The 22,967-nt window shown below is 35.4% G+C and overlaps 1 protein-coding gene and 1 non-coding gene across 2 annotated transcripts in view; one reads left to right on the top strand and one right to left on the bottom strand.

The window, feature by feature from the left end:
- STAG1 (stromal antigen 1) overlaps nt 1-22,967 on the top strand; it is a 400,899-nt gene that overhangs the window by 162,674 nt on the left and 215,258 nt on the right. The window contains exon 5 of the mRNA XM_047100346.1: nt 12,335-12,431. Within this exon, the coding sequence (XP_046956302.1) occupies nt 12,335-12,431 (97 nt within the window). The remainder of the gene's footprint in view (nt 1-12,334; nt 12,432-22,967) is intronic.
- On the bottom strand, nt 7,259-7,365 carry LOC124527364 (U6 spliceosomal RNA). Its single transcript, XR_006965828.1, has one exon. It is a non-coding gene; the product is annotated as a U6 spliceosomal RNA (small nuclear RNA).

The following is a 22,967-nucleotide window of genomic DNA, read 5'->3' as shown; positions in this document are numbered from 1 at the left end:
TAGTAATTATTATACAGTTATTTATTTAAGATTTCTAGTTAGGGCCTTTAGTTTACAATGTAGCATGTTATCTGTGCCATCTGCTTTTGTTTCTCCAAAGCAAATGAATTTACTCTTAAGCAAGAGTATAGAATACTAATTCTTTGTGTCCTTGTCTGCTTAACCAAGGTCTTATCAAATAGCCTGTTGAAAGAACTGCATTTATCTACTAGAGTTTGAAGAATATGCACTCACTGTACTGTGTAGAGATCCAGATTGAATTGATTGAGCTTTCCTTTAAGTTTAGCTTATTAAAACCTTAGAAGAAAATTTAAAACTCATTTTTTTTTTTTAAATTTTTTTTTCAACGTTTATTTATTTTTGGGACAGAGAGAGACAGAGCATGAACAGGGGAGGGGCAGAGAGAGAGGGAGACACAGAATCGGAAACAGGCTCCAGGCTCTGAGCCATCAGCCCAGAGCCCGACGCGGGGCTCGAACTCACGGACCGCAAGATCGTGACCTGGCTGAAGTCGGACGCTTAACCGACTGCGCCACCCAGGCGCCCCAAAACTCATTTTTAACTACAACATTGACTTATTCTGTGCCACGTATTTGTATTTTCTCTTTGAAACCCTGATTTGTTTTTGTTGTTTTCTCTTTAGTTCTTTCCCAGTTTTTAGAATGTTATTTTTCTAACTGCCTAAAATTATTTATTATACTCTCCTCTAATAGAATATGAGAAAACTGTTACAGCAAATGTAATTATTTTTCTCATTTTACTGTAATCTGTGATTCAAATGCTGCTTATGGTTTTCATGAGAATATGTGGCTAAGTTCTTAGAGATTTTCTTTATAGTAAAGTCTCAGACTTGAACGTTTTGGAATGAAGTGAGGGCAAGCCTATCAGTGTCACAGTTTGAATTTTTTCATACCTTTTTCCATGTTACTTTATATGTATGTGTATGTGATGTTATTTTAAATGTAGAATCATATATATTTCTTTTTTCACTTAGTATGTCATAAACAACCTTTTATGGAATTAGTGCTACCATAGGTATAGCTCATTTGTATTAATAGTTATATTTCATTTTGCTGTATGTATATATCATAATTTAGTGAAACATTCCTTTGTAGATAGATTGCTAAGCTGTTTTGCTCCAGTAAATAGTACTACAGTATTCATGCAAGTATTTTTTCTGTGAAGGAAGAAGCCTGCATATGAATATTTGTAGCCAGAGGGGCAGCTTTTGGCAGACGTTACTGTCCACTTACCAAAGTTTTATTTTTCCCTTTTCATAGTGGAATAAGTTCAAGGAGGGTATTGGCAAATGGAGACTCAGTGTCTCCACTCCCCTTCCTTTGCAATGTGGCTAGTTAACAAGTTCTTGCCAATGAAGTATTACCCAATGTGATATGTATGACTGCTAAGCCTGAATTATAAACATTTGCCATGCTTTTCTGTGTTTTTGTTTTCCATCAGCTAGATACTGATTTCTCAGGGTCAACCTTGGAAGCCTCTTATAGAGAATAACAGAGCATCTGTCAGCTTGGGTGCTGGAATGATTGTGTAGCTATAACTAGTAATATAGATATTCTGTCTAGACCTTCTCTTTGAGAGACTGTAGGTATATTATCATTGTGGGGTGTCTGGCTGACTCAGCTGGTAGAGCATGTGACTCCTTTTTAAAAATTTTTTTTTCAGAGGAGGGACATGGGGAATGGGGAGCATGGGACTCTTGATCTCAGGGTTGTAAGTTTCAGCTCCATGTTGGGTCTACATAGAGATTATTTAGAAAAAAAGAAAATGAAGTATTCTTCCTGAGAATCTTGAAATTATACTGCTTATCTTTGCCTACTCCCTAAATGAGGACAACTTATATAAGAAAATGTAATAGTTTCTTTTTTTTTTTTTTTCAACGTTTTTTTTTATTTATTTTTGGGACAGAGAGAGACAGAGCATGAACGGGGGAGGGGCAGAGAGAGAGGGAGACACAGAATCTGAAACAGGCTCCAGGCTCTGAGCCATCAGCCCAGAGCCCGACGCGGGGCTCGAACTCACGGACCGTGAGATCGTAACCTGGCTGAAGTTGGACGCTTAACCGACTGCGCCACCCAGGCGCCCCTGTAATAGTTTCTTAAGGTGGAAGCTTAAATCATTGAATTAGACCTCTCTTTTGTAAGTATTTGAAGCTGTATATTTCCCACTAAGCATTGTTTTAGCTGCATTCTACAAATTTTGATTATGTGTTTCATTATCATTCAGCTCAAAACATTTTTTAATTACCAAACATTTGAGGATATTTTAGATGTGTTCTTACTGTGACATCAGTAAGACTGATGTCTTACTTAAATCCATTATGGTCAAAGTATGTGCTCTGTATTTTTTTAGTCCTTAAAAACTCATAGAGACTTGCTCTTTGGTCTTTTGGTAAGTGTTCAAAAATGTATTTAAAGACAATATGTATTCTACAATTGTTCGTGTTGTGTTTTATAGATATATTATTAGTGCTTTTCAAATCTTCTATATATTTACTATTTTTATGTTCATTCTAACAGTTACTGAGAGATAGATTTAAAATATGAAACATGATTATGAATTTGCATATTTCTTTTAAGTTCAGTTTTTGTTTTATATATTTTAAGAATCTTTTTATTTGGTGTATAAAACTTCAGAGCTGTTATATCATCATGATGAATTTACCACTTTATTATTATAAAATCTGTCTTTTAATACTTACACTACTCCTTGTCTTGGTTTCTACTGTGATATAAAAATGGTTGTAACAGCTTTTTTATAGTTAAAGTTTGCAGGATATATATTTTTTCATTCTTTCAGTATAACCTGTCTGTGTTTCTATATTTAAAGTGTGTCTTGTAGATATATGTGATTAGGTCATTTTATACAGTCTGGGTGGTGTCTGTTTTTTAGAGGGAATGTTCAGTCCATTTGCTTGGTTTTTAGTTTTGTTAGTCTGAGAAGGTTTTATTTTGCTTTTATTTGAAAGATATTTTTTGCTAGGTAAAAAATTCTGCATTTTTTTCCTTTTTTCCTTACTTTATTGAGATACAATTGACGTACAACATTGTGACTTGATATATTTGTATATTACAAAAGATTACTACTATAGTTTAGCTAACACCCCCATTCCCTTGTATTATTTCCAGTTATTTTTTTGTGGTGAGAACATTTAAGATTATAGAATACAGTATTACTAGCTATAATCACCATTCTCTCTGTTGCCTCCGAACTTGTTAATCTTCTAATTGGAAGTTTGTACCCTTTGACTGATTCCTTCCCATTTTCTCTATTTCCCAGTCCTTTGTAACCACCACTCTATGTCTGTTTTTCTGTTTGGCTTTTTTTTAGATTCCTATGGAATAAGTGATATCAGACAGTGTATATTTTTCTCTCTGTGACTTATTTCACTTAGCATTATGACTTGAAGGTTCATCTGGGTTGTCACAAGTGACAGGATTTCCTTCTTTGTCTTGGCTGAAAAGTATTCCAGTGTATAGATAACCACATTTTCCATTTTTGTTTTTTGTTTGTTTTTGTTTATTGTTGTTTAGATACCACATTTTCCTTATTCATTCATCTGTTGATGGGCACTTAGGTTGTTTACATATTTTGGCCACTGTGAAAAATGGTGTGGTATACATTAGAGTGCAGATATCTCTACAAGATCCCTCTGTTTTATGTTTGTTTTTGATGTCACATTTGCATTTTTACGTGTATTCATTAAATTTAAAACTATAGCTATTTATAATATTTTTGTCCTTTAATCTTTATACTAAAATAGTCAACACTCTATCCTATTACAATATCAGGGGGTTTGAATCTAACTATCTCCTTACCTTTATAGTGTGTTGTATATTGCCACACGTTTTCATGTTACTAATTAGTGTCCTTTTGTTTCAGCTCGGAGATCTCTTTTCAGCATTTCTTGTAATATAGGTTTAGTGGTGATGAATTCTTTCAACTTTTGTTTAGGAAAGGGCTTTATTTCACCTTCAGTTTTGAAGGACAGTTTTGTTAGGTAAAGTATTCTTGGTTGACAGTTTCTTGTTAGCACTTTGAATATATCATTATAGTTTCTCCTGGCCTGTAAGATATCTGCTGAGAAATCAGCTGATAGCCTTATTGGGGTTTTGTTTTATGAGAGAATTACTTTTTTCTCTTGCTATTTTAAACTTCTCTCTCTACAGTTTTAGACACTTTTATTATTATGTGACTTGGAGAAGACTTTTCAGTTGAAATTTTGAGATGAATTTTTAGCTTCATGAACTTGGATGTCCAGATCTCTACCATGTTTGAGAAGTTCTTTGCCATTATTTTTTTATACATATTTTATTTTTGATGTAATTATAAATGGGATTATTTTTTTAATTTCTTTTTCTGATTGTTCATTATTAGTGTATAAAACCAACATATTTTTGCATATTGATTTTATATACTACAACCTTACTGAGTTTATTAGTTTTAACAATTTTCTGATGCAGTCTTTAAGGTTTTCTGTATATATTATCTGCAAATAGTGAAAGTTTTACTTCTTTCTTCCTTACTGATTTGTATGCCTTTTACTTCTTTTTCTTGCCTAATTGGTCTGGCTAGGACCTCCCCTACTGTATTGAATAAAAGTGATGATAGTGGGCATCCTTGTCTTGTTCATGATCTTAGAGGAAAAGCTTTCATCTTTTTACCATTTAGTATGTTATTAGCTGTGGGCTTGTCATATATGGCTTTTATTATGTTGAGGTACATTTCCTTTGTCCTGCTTTGTTGATAGTTTTTATTATAAATGGATGTTGAATTTTTTCAAATGCTTTTTCTGCATCTGTTGAGAAAATCATAGGATTTCCATTCTTCATTTTGTTCATATGGTATACCACATTGACAATTTGTGAGTGTTCAACCATCTTTGCATCCCTGAAATAAACTCGACTTAATCATTGTGTATGGTATTTTTGATCTATTGTTAAATTCAGTTTGCTCATATTTTCTTAGTCAGTTTGCATCTATGTTCATGAGGGATTGAGGGATATTGGCCTGTAATTTTATTTTCTTTTGGCATTATTGTCATGTTTTGGTGTCAGGGTAATGTTCACCTTATAAGTAAGTTTGGAAAAGTTCCCTCCTCTTCTATTAGAAAGGATTTATATTAATTCTTCTTTGAATGTTTGCTAGAATTCACCAGTGAAGCTGACTGGTCCTGGACCAGTTTTTTAGGATGCTTTTGATTACTTATTCAGTCTCCTTTACTAGTAAGTGGTCTATTCAGATTATCTGTTAGATCATGGTTCTATCTGGGAGGTTTCTTTCCTAAGAATTTATCCATTTCTTCCAGGTTGTTCAATTTGTTAGCATATAATTGTTCATAGTAATAGCTTATAATCCTTTTATTTCTATGGTATCAGTTATAAAATCTCCTTTTATTTCTGATTTTGAGTCATCTTTCTTCTAGATGAGTAACTAAAGGTTTGTCAATTTTGTTTATCTTTTCAGAGAAGCAGCTCTTAGTTTCATTGATCTTTTGTGTTATCTTTTTAGTCTTTATTTCAGCTCTAATCTTTGTTATTTCCTTTCTTCTAACTTTGGGCTTTATTTGTTCTTTTTTTTTTTTTTTCTAGTTCCTTTAGGTGTAAAGTTAGTTTGCTTATTTGACGTTTTTCTTGTTTCTTGGTGTAAGTATTTATCACTGAAAACTTCCCTCTTCGAACTGCTTTTGTTGCATCCTATACATTTTGGTGTTACCTTTCCATTTTCCTGTGTCTCAAGGGAAGAAGAAAGGAATAGAGAAGAACTACAAAGATAGCTAGAAAACCACTAACAAAATGCAATTAGCCCATACTTATCAGTAATTACTTTAAATGTAAATGATAAATTTGCCAATCAAAAGACAAGGAGTGGCTGAATGGATTTAAAAAAAAAAAAAAAAAGACCCATCTACTTGTTGCTGTAAGAGACTTACCTTAGATACAAGGACACACAGGGCCACAAATCAAAGGGATGGAAAAAGGTATCCCATGCTAATGGAAACTAAAAGAAAGGTGGATTAGCTATAACTATACCTGTCAAAATGGATTTTATAATAAAGATTATAATAAGAGACATTGAGTCATGTTACATAATGATGAAGGAGTTAATCCAGTAAGAAGATATAGCATTTGTAAATATTTGTGCCCCCAACATAGAAACACCTAAAGATGTAAAGAAAATATTAAGAAACCTACAGGGAGAAATGTTCAGCAATACAGTATTAGTGGGGGCTTTAATACTCCACTTATATCAATTCACAAATCATTTATGCAGAAAATCAATAAGGAAACCTTAAATGACAGGTTAGACCAAATGGTCCTCAGATTTGCAGGACATTATGTCTGAAAGAACAGAATACACATTCTTCTCAAGTCACATAGAACTATTTTCCAAGATCATATGTTAGTCCAGAAAACAAGTCTTAATAAGAATCAAAATTATACCAAGTTATATATTTTATGTCCACAGTAGTGTGAATTACTAGAAATTAGTTACACAAAGAAAACTGGAAAATTCATAAATATGTGGAGATTAAACAACATGCTATTGAACAATCAGATGTGTCAAAAAAATCAAAAGAGAACTTAAAAAATAATTTGACCCATTATTTAAAAAAAATTTTTTTTTTTAACGTTTATTTATTTTTGAGACAGAGAGAGACAGAGCATGAACGGGGGAGGGGCAGAGAGAGAGGGAGACAAAGAATCGGAAACAGGCTCCAGGCTCTGAGCCATCAGCCCAGAGCCTGATGCGGGGCTCGAACTCACGGACCGCGAGATCGTGACCTGAGCTGAAGTCGGACGCTTAACCGACTGTGCCACCCAGGCGCCCCTGACCCATTATTTTTTAAAACCAGCTTTCTACATTTTCCTTCTCTCATTTCTCTTTGGGACTCCAGTGATGCATATGTTATTTCTTTTGTCAGTATGCCATAATTCCCATAAGCTTCCTTCATTCCTTTTCACTGTTCTCTTTGCTCCTGCATTTAGATAATTCTACTTGATCTGTGTTGTAGCTTACTGATTTTCCCTTTAGCTTCTTCAAGCTCACTGTTGAAACTGTCTATTGAATTCTTCATTATAGTCATTGTATTCTTCAGGTCTAGAATTTCTGTTCTGTGCTTTCTTATGTTTTCTTTCTTTGTTGAACTTCTCATTTTGTTATTATATATTTTTTTCTGATATTATTAATTGCTTATCTGTGTTCTCTTGTAGCTTTCTGACTAGGTATAGAATTTTTTTTTAATATGGAACGTGTTATGAGTTTGCATGTCAACCTTGCACAAGGGCCATGCTAATCTTTTCTGTATCGTTCCAGTTTTAGTGTATGTGCTGCAGCAGTGAGCATGAGAAACTGTTTTGAGTTCTTTATTCAGCATTTTCTGGATATGCATTTTTTTGGGCCAGTTACTAGAGGTATACGGTATTCCTTTGGTGGAGACATATTTCCCTGATTCTTCATAATCATGAAGAATCATGTTTTCATGTCTATGTATTTGAAGGAGCAGTTACCTCTTCCAGACAAAAGAGGGATTTCCATATGGGGAACCTTTCACCTTTGTGTGAAGGCACACTTAATCATGCACTGACCCTGGGTCTAGTGTTGTAGGGTGAGAAATGTGGCGTATGGTGGCACTGGGTTCAGGAAGGCATGATGTCTTTCATGCTCAGGCCACCAGGTTCCTCTGCATTGAACCGATTGATCTTTGGTGAGCACTGTGAAAGATCTGCAGTGCCTGTGAGAGCTGCTGGGGTCCTAAGCAACACTTCCAGGTTTGGTAGCTAGGGACCAAAGCAAGCAGTGGTGGTAGCCAAAGCCAGTGGTGTGCACACACTGAGCTGTGGTGGGCAGCTTCAGGTATCTATATGGTGGAGGAGACCTGTCTCAGACACAGTTTTAGTGGTGAGTATCAGTGCAGGTAGCAAGGCCTAAAGCCAGTTATGGGCTCCCTGGCAACTGTGGAGGCCCTGGTTGACAATGCCCCTCCTGTGGTTGCACACTCTCCCTCCAGGCATGCACTCTGCAGTGGAGACCATGGAAGGGAGCTTGAGTGAGGGAGTATAGATATGCAGCCTGGAGGAGCTAGGTACAGGTGGGCAAGGTGGTACTGGACAGTGACAGAAGGCAGGACCTGATATGAGCTGCAGGGTTTCATGGCTTTCTGTATATTCACCAGTGGCTGTATGTTTCCCCCACCTTGTGCGTGCATGCTGCAGTGCAGGTCAGTGATGGGTGTTAGGACAGTGGTGCACAGCTAGAGGGGCTAGCTCTGAGCATGGGCAACAGTGTTCAGAGATGGGGGGTGCACTAGGCTGGTGTCTTATACTCATCTAGCTGTAGAAGCTCAAGTTGGCTGCATGTGCAGCCCCTTGGCTCCTGTGTGGCTGAGGAAGGACTTAGGTGACTGGCTTCTTATACTTATGCAGCCATAGAAATCCTGCATGGCTGTGGTACAGATCTGGTGGTGGCAGGGGAAGGTTTTAGAAAAGGACTCATGCAGCTGGTTTCAGCTAACAAAACTACCCAAGGGTGGGAAGCTGGCAATATCTGTGGGAGTCCACAGTGGCTGTGCTAGCCTTTGGCTTTGTCACTTGTGAAATATACTGAGTTTGTCTGCAGAGCAGGTCTCTGTGAACCATGATGGCTCCTGGTGCTTGTCTGCTATTAATTGCTTCTGCTTTTATTCATTGTTCCTAGCTGGCTCAGTACATCTATGAGAGAGTGAGGCAAGAATCTGAAGCAGGCTCCAGGCTCTGAGCTGTCAGCACAGAATCTGATGTGAGGCTTGAACTCATGAGCCATGAGATCATGATCTAAGCTGAAGTTGGACGCTTAACCGACTGAGCCACTCAGGTGGCTGGGAGATTTCTTCTGAGCATTGTGAACTGTGTTAGGTTGGGGGATGGGATTGTGCAGGCAAGATGAAGTTGCCTTCCTTCTCTTCTGTGATTATTTTAACTTATTGTTAAAACATTCTGTGTGGACTCTAGTGGTCTCCTGGGACTGTTTGTGTATTGCTGTCCAGTTGTTGATCTCTGTGGGATCATAGGGAAGGAAGCTAGGTTTTTTTGCCAACTGATGGGCAGTTTTTTTTCTTTCAGCACTTTAAATATGTCTTTCCTTAATCCCCTGGCTTTCATTCTTTTTGATGAGATGTGTACCATATTCTTATCCTTTGGTCCCCTTATCCTTACCCTATGGCTACTTAAAAATTTTTCTCTATTGAAGATTCCCGTAATTTAATTTTGATGTGCCTTATATAAGTTTTCTGTTTTATCCTGTCTCACAACCCAAGGCCTTATATATTATGAAATACTGTATAATCCACTCACCTATGCCCATACTTGGCAGTGCCTCTAACAATCACCAGTGTCTGCCAATCCAAGAAGGATTTATCTCTCTGGAGTTCAGTTCTTTAGATTCTTTTGCCTCCACCCCACTCTTTTAAAAGGTATAATTTTTGTCCTTTAAGATGAATAACCAATTACACAAGAATCATTTATTAAATTTACCACCCTTTCCCTCAAAAACTTAAGTATCCCCTTTGTCACAGCTTAAGTTCTATATATAATATACCTGGATTTATTTCTGCACTCTATTTTCTTATATTACTTTTCTAGTTCTGTGTTATTTTCAGTCTATATTGTTTTCAGTGTCTTTGTGTTAAATTTTGATATTTATGCAATTCCCTGTTCACTAGTTTTATTCAGAATGTTTCTGGGCTCCTCACATATAACTGGTGGGATTATAAATTGACACTTTCACTTTGGGAATTGAAGAAAATGTACTCACCATCTTCAGAGTGTTTTCACAATGCTGGGCCCCATGTAGAAGTGGAGAAATGGTTCCTCTTTAGCTTTGTGCCATACTTCCTTACTTTGTTCAGAAAGCATTTCTGCTTGGGCCATCAATTTAAAAATCACTTGACCTGCTTTATCCATTCTTTGTCTTCACCACCATTCTTAGTCAATCACGTCCTTGACACATTATTCTGCCGAGCTTAACTTTCAACAGATACTATGATATCCTTTCTTTTTTTTTTTTTTTTAACCCTCTTCTACAACCATGTATTCTTTCTAATTTTCTGTTTACTTTTAAAGTAAATCCTCCCAGACATCAATGTGAAGAAATAGAGATACATAGTGTTCATGAGCAGTTTTAAAAAATTCTCTCTTTTCACATGGAAGAAGGGAATGTGGTTGCTCTTCACTAGAAGAGGTTGTTAAAGAAGGTATGTGCTCAATCAGAATGGTTAAATTAATAGGACTGATAATACATAGTATTGATGAGGATGTGGAACACCCAGTCTCATACATTGGTAGATCTCATAGATTGTTGGTGGATGTATAATTTAATACACCTGTTTTAGAACATTGGCATTGTCTATTAACTATCTACATACATGTGTTCCATGTGTTAATAGTTTGGCTACTGGGTATATATACAACAGAAACAAGGGTTGATGTCCATCAAAATATGTGTACAGTCATATTTACAGCAATTTTATTCTGATAGCTTTAAAATGGAAAGAGCAGTCATGTCCTTTACCAGTTCAATGCGTAATAAATTGTGGTATGTTAAATAATCAGATGCTATCTGGAAATTCAAAAAAAGGAAGTAGTGGTACACATAACAGCTGATACAACTTTGATTGAAAGAAGTCAGACATATGGGGCGCCTGGGTGGCGCAGTCGGTTAAGCGTCCGACTTCAGCCAGGTCAAGATCTCGCGGTCCTTGAGTTCGAGCCCCACGTCGGGCTCTGGGCTGATGGCTCAGAGCCTGGAGCCTGTTTCCGATTCTGTGTCTCCCTCTCTCTCTGCCCCTCCCCCGTTCATGCTCTGTCTCTCTCTGTCCCAAAAATAAATAAAAATGTTGAAAAAAAAAAAAAAGAAAGAAGTCAGACATAAAAGATAATACTATTTATATGAGTTTCAAAAACATGTCCACTGTTAAGGAATAGTGGTTAAACCCTCTGGGCTTGGAATGGTTACTGATTAGAAGAGAGCATTAGGGAGCCATTTCAGTTTTGGAAAGGTTTTATATTTTCATACTGGTTATGATTACACAGATGTGTATATATTTGTAAAATTTCATCAAGATGTAACTTAAGTTTCCTATATTCTTACTGTGTATAACTGTACTTACATACAAAAGTAAAAATTGATTTTAAAAGTATTTAAAATTATTTTCATACGTTTTCTGTAATATCCTTCCTCCACCCAAACAAACCTCAAACAATGTAGCCTACAAGTAGGCTGCATGGAATCACATTAAATTGGCTAACAATCTGGAAAGACTTTATTGATAGAACTCGAAGCGTTTTTTTAATTTTAACTCAATACATAAAACTTATTTAGGTGATTTTCTATATCCTCTAGTTTTTATAATTTTCCTCATCAACATACCTTTCTTGAACTTATAATTAGGTGTGAACAGATTGTTCATCCATTTATGTTTCTTATACGTTTGCAATATCTAAAAGTTATTTTGCACATTTATCTTTTGTCATCTGTCTTAATCAATTTTTTTCCAGTAGGAATCTTTTGAGTCCCTTTACTAGAGACTGTTAGGTATTTTTTTCAACTTTTGGAAAGGGAGAATTCTCTTTATCATTTAACTAATTTTTGGTTTTACTAAAAACTTAAAACCTGTGTCAAATAATTAAGGATACATCCTTGCCTTGTTCCATTTTGAGTTGAAATGTCTTGAGCATTTCAACAATAAATACATTTTAGTCTTTGTATCTTGTTTGTATATATTTCATCTAACTTTACTTTTTCTGGAAGTTGTTTATTAAGCTTGGCTGTACTTATTTGTCAGATACCATTTTGAGATCTAGTAATTTCATTTAATTTTTTCTCCTTTATAATTGAATTATATGGTTTCCTAATATTAACTCATTTTTTCATTCCTGACAAAAATGCATTTTATATAAGGTGTGTATTCTTTTTATGCACTACTAATGAAATAGGTTTTTTGATATATGAACAGTTTCTATGTGTAAGTGTATTTAGTTTAGCTTTTGTATTTTCACAATGTGGTTTGAATATTGGTATCTATAGTTGCTTAATAATTATTGAACTAGTCAGTTTTGTATTGTGTTCCAGTTTAAACAAGTTTTTGAAACCTAGTAACTCATCTTTTAATTTTCTTGAAAAATAAAGGAATCTTTACTTTTATTTGGCTACAGAGAAATGATTTCGGGTAAGTATTTTAAATAGACCACACACAGATAAAATCACAAACTTTAAAAAATTTATTGGTTGTAATACAAATTTTTTTGAGTTTTCATTTTTATGTATTTTTTCCCTACAGTCTGTGGTGGATGACTGGATTGAATCATATAAACAAGACAGGGACATCGCACTTCTGGATTTGATCAACTTTTTTATCCAGTGTTCAGGATGTCGAGGTACATAATGATGGAATAAATAATGTACATTGAGTCTGTCAGTCCAGCAGTGTCAAATTATTTTACCTTTCATTCATTATATGTAATCCATCCTAGTACAATGTGCTGATCTTTTTCTCATAAAGAAAATTATTGTTATTTAAAGCTGTTTCATTTTTTTTGGTTCAGTTTTGCTACGAAAGAACAGATCTGTAAAATTTTATGACATTTTCAAGGAAATCTAAAATTCATTTGAAGAATTTGAATTGACTTTTTATATCATAAATTTTTATAATTAATATTTACTGATTGATAGTATTTCTGTTTGTGCTTCGTATTAGGAATTTTGGTAGTTCCTAGTATTCATTATTTTTTTTCTTGTCAGTATGTATATTGGTCCTCATTGCATAGATTAAGTACGTGGACCTTAAATAATTTGCTTAAGGTAACATAAGCACCAGAATCTGGTTTCTTAAGTTTATCATCTGTTTGATATCTATAGATAGTTTTTTAAAATAAAATGTAATTTTATTTTTATCGTATTAATAGATAACTGATATTTTTCTTCTCAAGAATAGATAAATCCTAACAGATTATTCTGTGTTACATGAGAGGGGGGATTGGGAATCAGCATTCTTTGCTTTACAGTGCAGAAAGTACAGTGATCTTTTATTGAGATCACTGATTCAGTTGATTTCTTGAAGACTTTCTTATTTTTGTTTGTCACTCACAGTATTGACACAAGTTGTTTATCAAATGTTTACAGAACACCTCTATCTTGTACTAAGCACTGTTCCAGAATATACCTAATGTTATGAAGATAGTCTCTGCCCCAGTCAGTATTAGAGTATGTATAGTTTTCAAAGGAGGCTTTATTATAAGGAGCAAAGAGGGAAATTATTCCAGTAGTTAGTATAAAGTGCTCAGTGCCACCTAAAGAGTAATAACACTGGTTACTATTTAATGACAATTTAATGTGTCATGCTCTGTGCTTTACATACGTTAACTCATTTAACATATTGGTTAACACTTCTATCAGGCAGATATGATTTTATAGAAATTTTTGGACATCATACAGTTAGTTTAAGTGCCAAACTCAAGTTTCGGAGTCAGGCTTGTCTCAATCTGGAGTCTGTGTCCCTAAGGACAGGATACTGTGGGAATACCAAGGAAGGGCTTCTGATCTAGCCTAGGCTTTGTATCTCTATGTATGTGTGAATGTGGGAGTATTTGTAAGAAAAGTGCATCTTAGAGGAAAATCACTGTGGTGAGACTGAGACTGTGTAAAAGAAAGTTAAGAGGGCCAAGAAAGGCCAAAGTTAACAGATTGGGTATAAATGCCTCAAGACAAGAAAGCAGGGGGTACTCTCTTGGACATAGAGTTTGAACCTGAATCTTAGAGCATTGAAGTTGATGAAGAGTGGCAGGAGATTATGCTGTTGGGAGGGAAAAGACTGTTAATTTTGCAGTCTTAAAATTGGTAAGTCAAAGCACGAGTGACATACTTTAAGTGAACTATCTAATCTATGTAAGTGTTCTGTTGGATTGTGTTTTGATTTAAAAATTTATTTATTTTGAGAGATCAAGAGAGCATGGGTGGGGGAGGGGCAGAGAGAGAGGAAGAGAGAGAATCCCAAGCAGGCTCCATGCTCAGCACAGAGCCAGATGTGGGGCTGAGTCCCACCATGCAAGATCATGACCTGAGCTGAAATGAAGAAGTGGTCGATTAACTGACTGAGCCACCCAGGCACGCTGGTTTCGGTTTCGGTTTTAAAACAGTTGGTATTTTCTGAATTTTTTCCTTTTGTAATTCCCAGGAATCAAAAAACCAAAAAGCTTTAAAAGATATGAAGCAAAAAGTCTTTACCATTTCCTGCCTTCCCATCTACTCCAGAGTTAACTGCTTTTAACTATTTTGTTGTATATCATCTGTCTGCCTGTCTGTCTGCATTATTTATCTAATTTCCATACATGTAAGTAGGAATATATATTCTTTCCTTCCCCACTACTCTTACACAAAGGATAGTGGTATATTGGGAGCTTTTTCAATCCAGGATCATAGCACTCCTTTTATGTATGATAATTTAGTTTAACTGGTCTTCTATTAACAGGCCCTTTCATTATTTGTAGTCTTCTTCTATTACAAACAGTACTGTAATGAGTTATGTTGTGTATACCTTATTTGCTCTTTGTGGAAGGATGTCTGTGGGAAAATATATTTGTAAATTTTGTTTGATCTTGCCAAACTCCTGCTCTAGGATTGTACCTATTTTTATTCCCATTAGTAATACATGAGAATGTTTGTTTCTTTTCAGTTTTTTCAACAAAGTGTTCTTATCAGATTTTGGAGTTGGTCTTATAAATGATTGAAAAATGATGTACCAGTGTGATTTTTTTTAATTGAGTTGAAATTCACTTAATATACAATCAACCATTTTGTTGATCTATCTAGTTTTATTTTTATTCTTATAATTAACCATTTAATGAAAAAAAATTTTAAGCTTATTTACTTATTTTGAGAGAGAGAGGCAGAGAAAGAGGGAGAGATAGAGAATCCCAAGCAGGCTCTGCAATCAGCACAGAGCCTGATGCAGGGGTAAAACTCCTCAACTGTGGGATCATGACCTGAGCCAAAACCAAGAGTCAGACGCTTAACCGAGACACCTGGGGGCACCACAATTAACCATCTTAAATTGTACAGTTCAGTAGCTTTTAGCATGTTTACAATGTTGAACTACTTCTCTCTAGTATTGCAACTTTTTCATCACTTCTCTCTAGTATTGCAACTTTTTCATCACTCTCTAGTATTGCAGGAGGATACTTCATATTCATTAAGTAATCATTCCCCATTCGTCTGTCCTCCCTCCTTTAATGCTTGGCAAATACTAATCTGCTTTCTGTTCCTGTAGATTTGACTGTTTGGGTCATTTTATATTAAAGTAGTTGTCCAATATATGACCTTTTGTGTCTGATTTCTTTCACTTAGCCATAATGCCTTCGAGGTTTATCGAGGTAGTCGCATGTATCTATAATTCATTCCTTTTTATGGCTGAATAACTTGGTAGTGTAGATCATAATTTTTTAATTTATCTGTTAGTGGGCATTTGGGTTATTTCTACCATTTGGCTATTATGAATACTACTCCTATAAAGATTTATGAACAAATTCTGTTTGAGTACTTGGGGGTTGCCAGATCATATGGTGATTCTGCTTTTTCTTTTTAGGGAACCATCAAATTATTTTCTACAGCATCTACAACATTTTATATTCCTCAAAAAAAATGTATGAAAACTCTTATTTCTTCAGATCCTCTCCATACTGTTTTCCTTAGTGGCTGCGCTAGTTTACATTCCCACCAGGAGTGTACTAGGATTCCCTTTTCTCTACTTCCTTGCCAACTCTTGGTATTTTCTAATTTTTAAATTTTAACTGTCCTAGTGGGTGTGACGTGGTATCTCATTGGTATCTCATCAATGATCTTGAACATATTTTCATGTGCTTTTTGGCCATTATATGTCTTTAAAGAAATGTGTTTTCAAGCCCTGTGTTCATTTCTAACTTAGATGGTTTCTTTTTTGTTGTGCATTGTAAGAGTTCTGTATATATTCTGAATACTAAAGCCTTATCGGATATATAACTTGGAACAATTTCCTTCCCATTCTGTAGCTTGTCTTTTCACTTTCTGAAGGCTGTCCTTTCATACTTAAAACATTTAAATTTTAATTTAGTTCATTTTGTCTATTATTTATTTTTACTCATGCTTGTAATGTCAAATCTAAGAGTCCATTGCTAAATAAAAGGGCATGAAGATTTATCCCTATATATTTTTCAAATACAGACAGTCCCCAACTTATTATAGTTCAACTTATGATTTTTTAACTTTATGATGGTGTAAAATAATATGTATTTAATAGAAACTGTACTTTTAATTTTTAATTTTGACCTTTTTCTTGCCTTAGAGATACATGATAGGATACTCTCTCCTGATCCTGGGCAGAAACAGTGACCCACACCTCCCAGTTAGCCCCACAATAATGAGGGTAAACAACCAATACACTTACAGCCATTCTTTACCTCTACAATCATTCTGCTTTTCACTTTCTGTACAGTATTCAATAAATTACATGGGAAATTCAACACTATATTATAAAATAGGCTTTGTCTTAGGTGATTTTGCCCGTCTGTAGGCTAATGAAGTGTTCTGAGCACATTTAAGGTAGGCTGTGATATTTGGTGGTTTGGATATAGTAAGTACATTATTGACTTAACAATAGTTTCAACTTACATTCGATGAGTTTATCAGGATGTAACCCCATAATAAGTGAAGGAAGATCTGTGGTTTTATAATTTCAGCCTTTTAATTAGGTTGTTGATCTTGGGTAATTTTTTATATGGATGGTTTTAACTTGTATTTCTCATCTGAGTGAGGCTTGAGAGCTATTTCTATTACTTTTTCTTTGAATTTTCTGTTTCTGTCCTTTGCCAATTTTCTTTTCTGGTGTCCTCTTAGTTTCTGAAGAGGCATCTTAAAAAATGGATTTTAAAATATTTTGGTATGAGTCACAGAACAATCTTTTCTCATTTCTAAATGTTTATTTTTTAACCTTTTTTAGTTTATTTTGAGAGAGAGAGAGCTTGCACGCATGTGAGCAGGAAATGGACAGAGAGAGAGAGGGAGAGAGAATCCCAAGCAGGCTCTGCAGTGTCAGCATGGAGCCTGACACAGGGCTTGAACTCACAAAATGTGAGATCTTGACCTGAGCCTAAACTAAGAGTCAGATGCTTAACCGACTAAGCCACCCAGGTGCTTCCTTAAATGTTTATTTTTGAGAGATAGTGAGAGCATGTGTGTGTACACTTGCACGAGCAAGGGAGAGGCAGAGACAGGGGAAAGAGAGAATCTCAAGCAGGCTCTGCTCTGTCAGTGCAGAGCCTAGTGTGGGGCTCAGTCCCTCAAACTGTGAGATATGACCTAAACCTAAATCGAGTCAGATACGTAACTGACTGGGCCACCCAGGTGCTCCTAGGAAGATCTTTTCTTGTTGTGATTAACAAAGACAGCACACTGTTTTCGCATCAGTGGAATATAATAAAAATCCAGAAATATACCCAAGTACTAATGAAATTTTAGTAAGTATATCTGAAAACATATGAAAGAAGAGAATGGCAAATTACATCTACACTGAGATGTTATTTTTCACCTCTCAGGTTGGTAACTTTAAAAATTACAATGACATTTTGGTTAGGCTGTTAGAAAATAGTCACTGTTATACTGCTTCCTGGAATAAAAATTGATACATCTCTGATAGAAAGAGATTTGGCAATATCTATCAAAACTACATTTGTTTTTTATCCAGCCACCCTACTAATGTAAATTTGCCATGAAGATACAACTCTAGAATTAAGAAAATAAATGCACAGGGTTACTCAGTACATTATTATTTGTCCTTTCAAAATATTGGAAACAACCTAAATGCTCATATATAGGAGAGTGACTAAGTAAATTGTCAAAAAGAATGACGAAGATCTCTGGACTGATGCAGGGAGACTCTCAGGATACATTTTTAAGGATGAAATACAAAGTGCCAAAGAGTGTCTAAAGAATGCAACTTTCTTGGGAAGGGAAAAATGGAATATAAACGTGTATCTTTTCTTTTGAGCAAAAAGAAACAGAGGAAAGGCAAAAAAGAATATTAACTGGCTACCTGCAGGGTGTGTGTATATATATAGATGAAGTGGAAAGCCTAGAGGGAACTGGGGTGAAAGGATGATACTTAAATTTGAAATCCCTTCTTTTAAATTGAAGTGTAGTTGACATATAATATTGTACTAGTTTCAGGTATAACAACATAATGGCTTCACATTTACATACATTATGCACTGTTCACCTCAATAAGTATAGTTCCCATCTCTCACCTATACAAAGTTATTACAATATTATTGACTGTATTTTCTATGCTGTACTTTACATTCCTGTGGCTTATTTTATAACTGGAAATTTTTATCTGTTAATCCCCTTCACCTATTTCACGCATTCCCCCACTTCCTTCCTCCACCCCTCTGGCAACCATCAGTTCTCTGTATTTGTGAGGCTATTTCTATTTTCTTTGTTCATTTGATTAGTTTTTTAGGGTCCATGTATATGTGAAAATGTGGTATCTCTCCTTGTCTGACTTGTTTCATATAACATTATACCCTCTAGGTCTATCCCTGTCATAATGGATTTCCATCCATTTACCATGCTGATGGCAAAATTTCATTCTTTTTTATGGCTGAGTAATATTCTATTGCACGTGTGTACATACACACATTTTTTTCTTTATCCATTCATCTGTCGATGGACATTTAGGTTGCTTCTGTGTCTTGGCTATTGTAAATAATGCTGCAGTAAACATAGGCAAGCACTTATCTTTTCAAATTAGTATTTTCATTTTCTTCAGGTAAATACCCGGAAGTAGAATTATTGGATAATAAGATATTTCTATCATTAATCTTTTGAGGAACCTCCACATTGTTTTCCTTAGTGGCTCACCAATTTGTATTTTCACTAACAATGCAAAGGGGTTCCCTTTTCTCCACATTTTTGCCAGCAGTTTTTATTTCTGGTCTTTTTAATACTTGCCCTTCTGACTGGTGTGATGTAATATCTCATTGTGGTTCTGATTTGCATTTCCCTGGTGATTTGTGATGTTGATCATCTTTTTATGTGTCTTTTGGTCATCTTTATGTATCATTAGGAAAAATTCTATTTAGGTTCTCTGCCCATTTTTAAATTTTTTTTTTTTTCAACGTTTATTTATTTTTGGGACAGAGAGAGACAGAGCATGAACGGGGGAGGGGCAGAGAGAGAGGGAGACACAGAATCGCAAACAGGCTCCAGGCTCTGAGCCATCAGCCCAGAGCCCGACGCGGGGCTCGAACTCACGGACCTCTGCCCATTTTTTTTTTTTTTTTAATTTTTTTTTTCCAACGTTTATTTATTTTTAAGACAGAGAGAGACAGAGCATGAACGGGGGAGGGGCAGAGAGAGAGGGAGACACAGAATCAGAAACAGGCTCCAGGCTCTGAGCCATCAGCCCAGAGCCTGACGCGGGGCTCGAACTCCCGGACCGCGAGATCGTGACCTGGCTGAAGTCGGACGCTTAACCGACTGCGCCACCCAGGCGCCCTGCCCATTTTTAAAATATTGATTGATTGATTATTTTGAGAGAGAGAGTGCAAGCAGGGGAGAGGGGCAGAGGAGAAGAGAGAGAATCTCAGGCAGGCTCCCCATTCAGCATGGAGCTGATGTTTGGCTCATTCCCACGACCCTGGGATCACGACCTGAGCTGAAATCAAGAATTCGACACTCAACCAAGAGTTGGACACTCAACCAACTGAGCCACCTGGCCCCCTGTCTCCCCATTTTAAAATCTGATTATTTGTTCCTTGGGAGTTGAATTTTATGAGTTCTTTATGTATTTTGGACATTAATCCAAAGGACCATGATTGCAAATATTTTCTCCTATTTGGTGGGTTACCTTTTTGTTTTATTGATGGTTTGCTTCACTGGGCAAATGAATTTTAGTTTGATATAGTCCCAGTTGTTTATTATGCCCCTTGTTGCCCTTTCTTGAGGAGGTAGAACCCAAAAAATACTGATAAGACTGTTCAGAGGTTTACTGCCTATGTTTTCTTTTAGGAGTTTTATGTTTTCAGGTATTACATTTAGGTCCTTACTCCATTTTGAGTTTATTTTTGTATATGGTATAAGAAAGTGGTCCAGTTCTATTCTTTTATGTGTAGCTGCCCAGTTTTCCCTGCATCATTTATTGAAGACTGTCTTTTCACTGTTGTATATTCTTCCTTCCTTTGTCAGAGATTAATTGACCATATATATATGGGTTTATAATGGACTCTATTATATTGATCTATGTGTCTGTTTTTGTGCCATTACAATACTGTTTTGATTATTATAGCTTTGTAATATAGTTTGAAATCCGAAAGTGTGTTACCTCCAGCTTTGTTCCTCTTTCTTAAGTTTCTTTGACTATTTGGGTTCATTTGTGGTTCCATTTGAATTTGAGATTATTTCTTCTAGTTCTGTAAAAAAATGCTGTTTGTATTTTGGTAGGGATTGTGTAGGATCTGTGTATTGCTTTGGGTAGTATAGACATTTTAACAGTATTACTTCTTTCAGTCATTGAGCATGGCATAACTTTTCATTTATTTGTGTTGTCTTCAGTTTCCTTTATCAATATCTTAATAGTTTCAGAGTATAGGTCTTTCACCTCTTTAGTTAAATTTATTCCTAGGTATTTTGTCCTTTTTGATGCAGTTACAAATTTTTCTTTTTGCTAGTTACTTATTAGTATATACAAACATAAGAGATTTCTTCATATTAATTTTTTATCCTGCTATTTTACTGAATTTGTTTATTAGGTCTAATAGTTTCTTGGTGGAGTCTTTAGGATCTTTTATATATATAGTGTCATGTCATCTGCAGATACTGACAGTTTAACTCCATCCTTACCAATTTGGATGAATTTTCTTTCTTTTTCTTGCCTGATTGCTGTGACTTGGACTTCTAGTCTATAATGAATAAAGATGGTGAGCATGGACATCTTTGTTTATTTCCTGATCTTGAAGAAAAAGCTTTTAGCTGTTTGACCATTGTGATGTTAACCAATTTGTTGTATATCGCCTTTAGTATGTTGAAATGTGTTTCTTCTATATCCTGTTCAGAGTTTTTATCATGAATGCATGTTGAATTTTGCCAAATGCTATTTCTGCATCTCTTGAGATGATCATAGGATTTTTATCCTTTATTTTTTATTTTTATTTATTTTTTTTAGAGAGGGTGAGCCAGGGAGAGGAGAAGAGGGAGAGAAAGAGAATCTTAATTAAGCAGGCTCTGTGCTTGATCCCATGACCCTGGGATCATGACCTGCGTTGAAATCAAGAGTTGGACGCTCAACCAACTAAGCCACCTAGGCACACTGTTTTATGTTTATGTTTTATTTTGTTAATGTGGTCTATTACATGGGTTGATTGATTGCAGATTGCAGATATTGAGCCATGCTTGCATCCATGAAATAAATTCCACTTGATTATAGTTAATGGGCCTTTAATATATTGTTTTATTCAGTTCACTAATGTTTTGTTTAGGATTTTTGCATATATTTCCATCAAGGATATTGGCCTGCCATTTTCTTTAGTGTCTTTGTCTGCTTTTGGTATATTTGTAATCCTGGTCTTGGAGAATGAATTTAGAAACATTTTTTCCATTTGAATATTTTGGAATAGTTTCTGAAGGATAGGTATTAAGTGTTTAAATTTTTTTTAATGTTTATTTATTTGTGAGAGAGAGGGAGAGAGAGAAGGAGCAGGGGAGGGGAGAGAGAGAGAGAGAGGGAGACACAGAATCTGAAGCAAGCTCCAGGCTCTGAGATGTCAGCCCAGAGCCCAATGTGGGAATCAACCCATCAACTGTGAGATATCATGACCTGAGCTGAAATCAGGGACTTTAACCAACTGAGCCACCCAGGTGCCTCAGATATTAACTCTTTTTAAGAGGTTTAGTAGAGTTCACCTCTGAAGCCGTCTGATTCTGGATTTTGGTTTGTTAGGAGTTTTTGGCTACTCATTTGGTTTCATTACAGGTAATCTGTCCAGATTTTCTTTTTTCTTCCTGAGTCATTCTTGAAAGATTGTTTCTAGGAATTTATCCATTGCTTCTAGGTTGTCCAGTTTGTTGGTGTTTAATTTTTTGTGGGAGTCTCTTATCCTTTGTATTTCTATGGTGTTGGTTGTAATTTGTCTTCCATCTCTGATTTTTTTTAAGTCCTTTCTCTTTCTTTTATAGTGTGACTTAAAATTTATCAATTTACTTGATTCTTTGAAAAGAATCAGATCTTAGTTTGATCTTTTCTTTACTCAGTAATTTTTTCCACTCTCTTGTCATTATTTCCTTCTTTTTACTGACTTTATGCTTTGTTTTTCTTTTTGTGTTTCCTTTAGGTGTGAAGTTACATTTGTTTATTTGAGCTTTTATTTTGTTTCTTGAGGTAGGTTTGTATCACTATAAACTTCCTTTTACAACTGACTTTGTTGTGTCCCAAATATTTTGAACTGCTGTGTTTCCATTTTCATTTGACTCGGGTATTTTCTGATGTATTGTTTGATCTTTATTGATGCATTGGTTGTTTAGTACAATGTTCTTTAGCCTCCATGTATTTGTGGGTTTTTTCAAGTTTTTGGTTTATAATTGATCATTAGTTTCATAGTGTTGTGGTTGGAAAAGATGCTTGATATGATCTCAGTCTGCTTATATTTACTGAGGGTTTTTTTTGTGACCTAACAAGTGATCTATCCTGGACAGTGTTCTAAATACCCTTGAAAACTGTATTCTCATGAGTTTTGATGGAATGTTCTGTATATATCTGTTAAGCCTGTCTCATCTATTGTGTTGTTCAAAGCCAGTGTTTCTACTAGCTGCTGAGTTTCTGGCTGAATGGTTCATCCAGTGGTGTAAGTGAGCTGGTAAAGACTTCTGCTGTAACTGTACTAATGTCAGTT

The sequence above is a fragment of the Lynx rufus genome, unplaced genomic scaffold, assembly GCF_022079265.1.
Source record: "Lynx rufus isolate CCGP_SWC_20201006 ecotype Redwood Valley unplaced genomic scaffold, mLynRuf1.p SCAF_5, whole genome shotgun sequence".
In the NCBI taxonomy this organism is placed as follows: Eukaryota; Metazoa; Chordata; class Mammalia; order Carnivora; family Felidae; genus Lynx; species Lynx rufus.
Note: the sequence above shows the minus strand (reverse complement) of the source record. Positions and strands in the feature narration are given on the sequence as shown.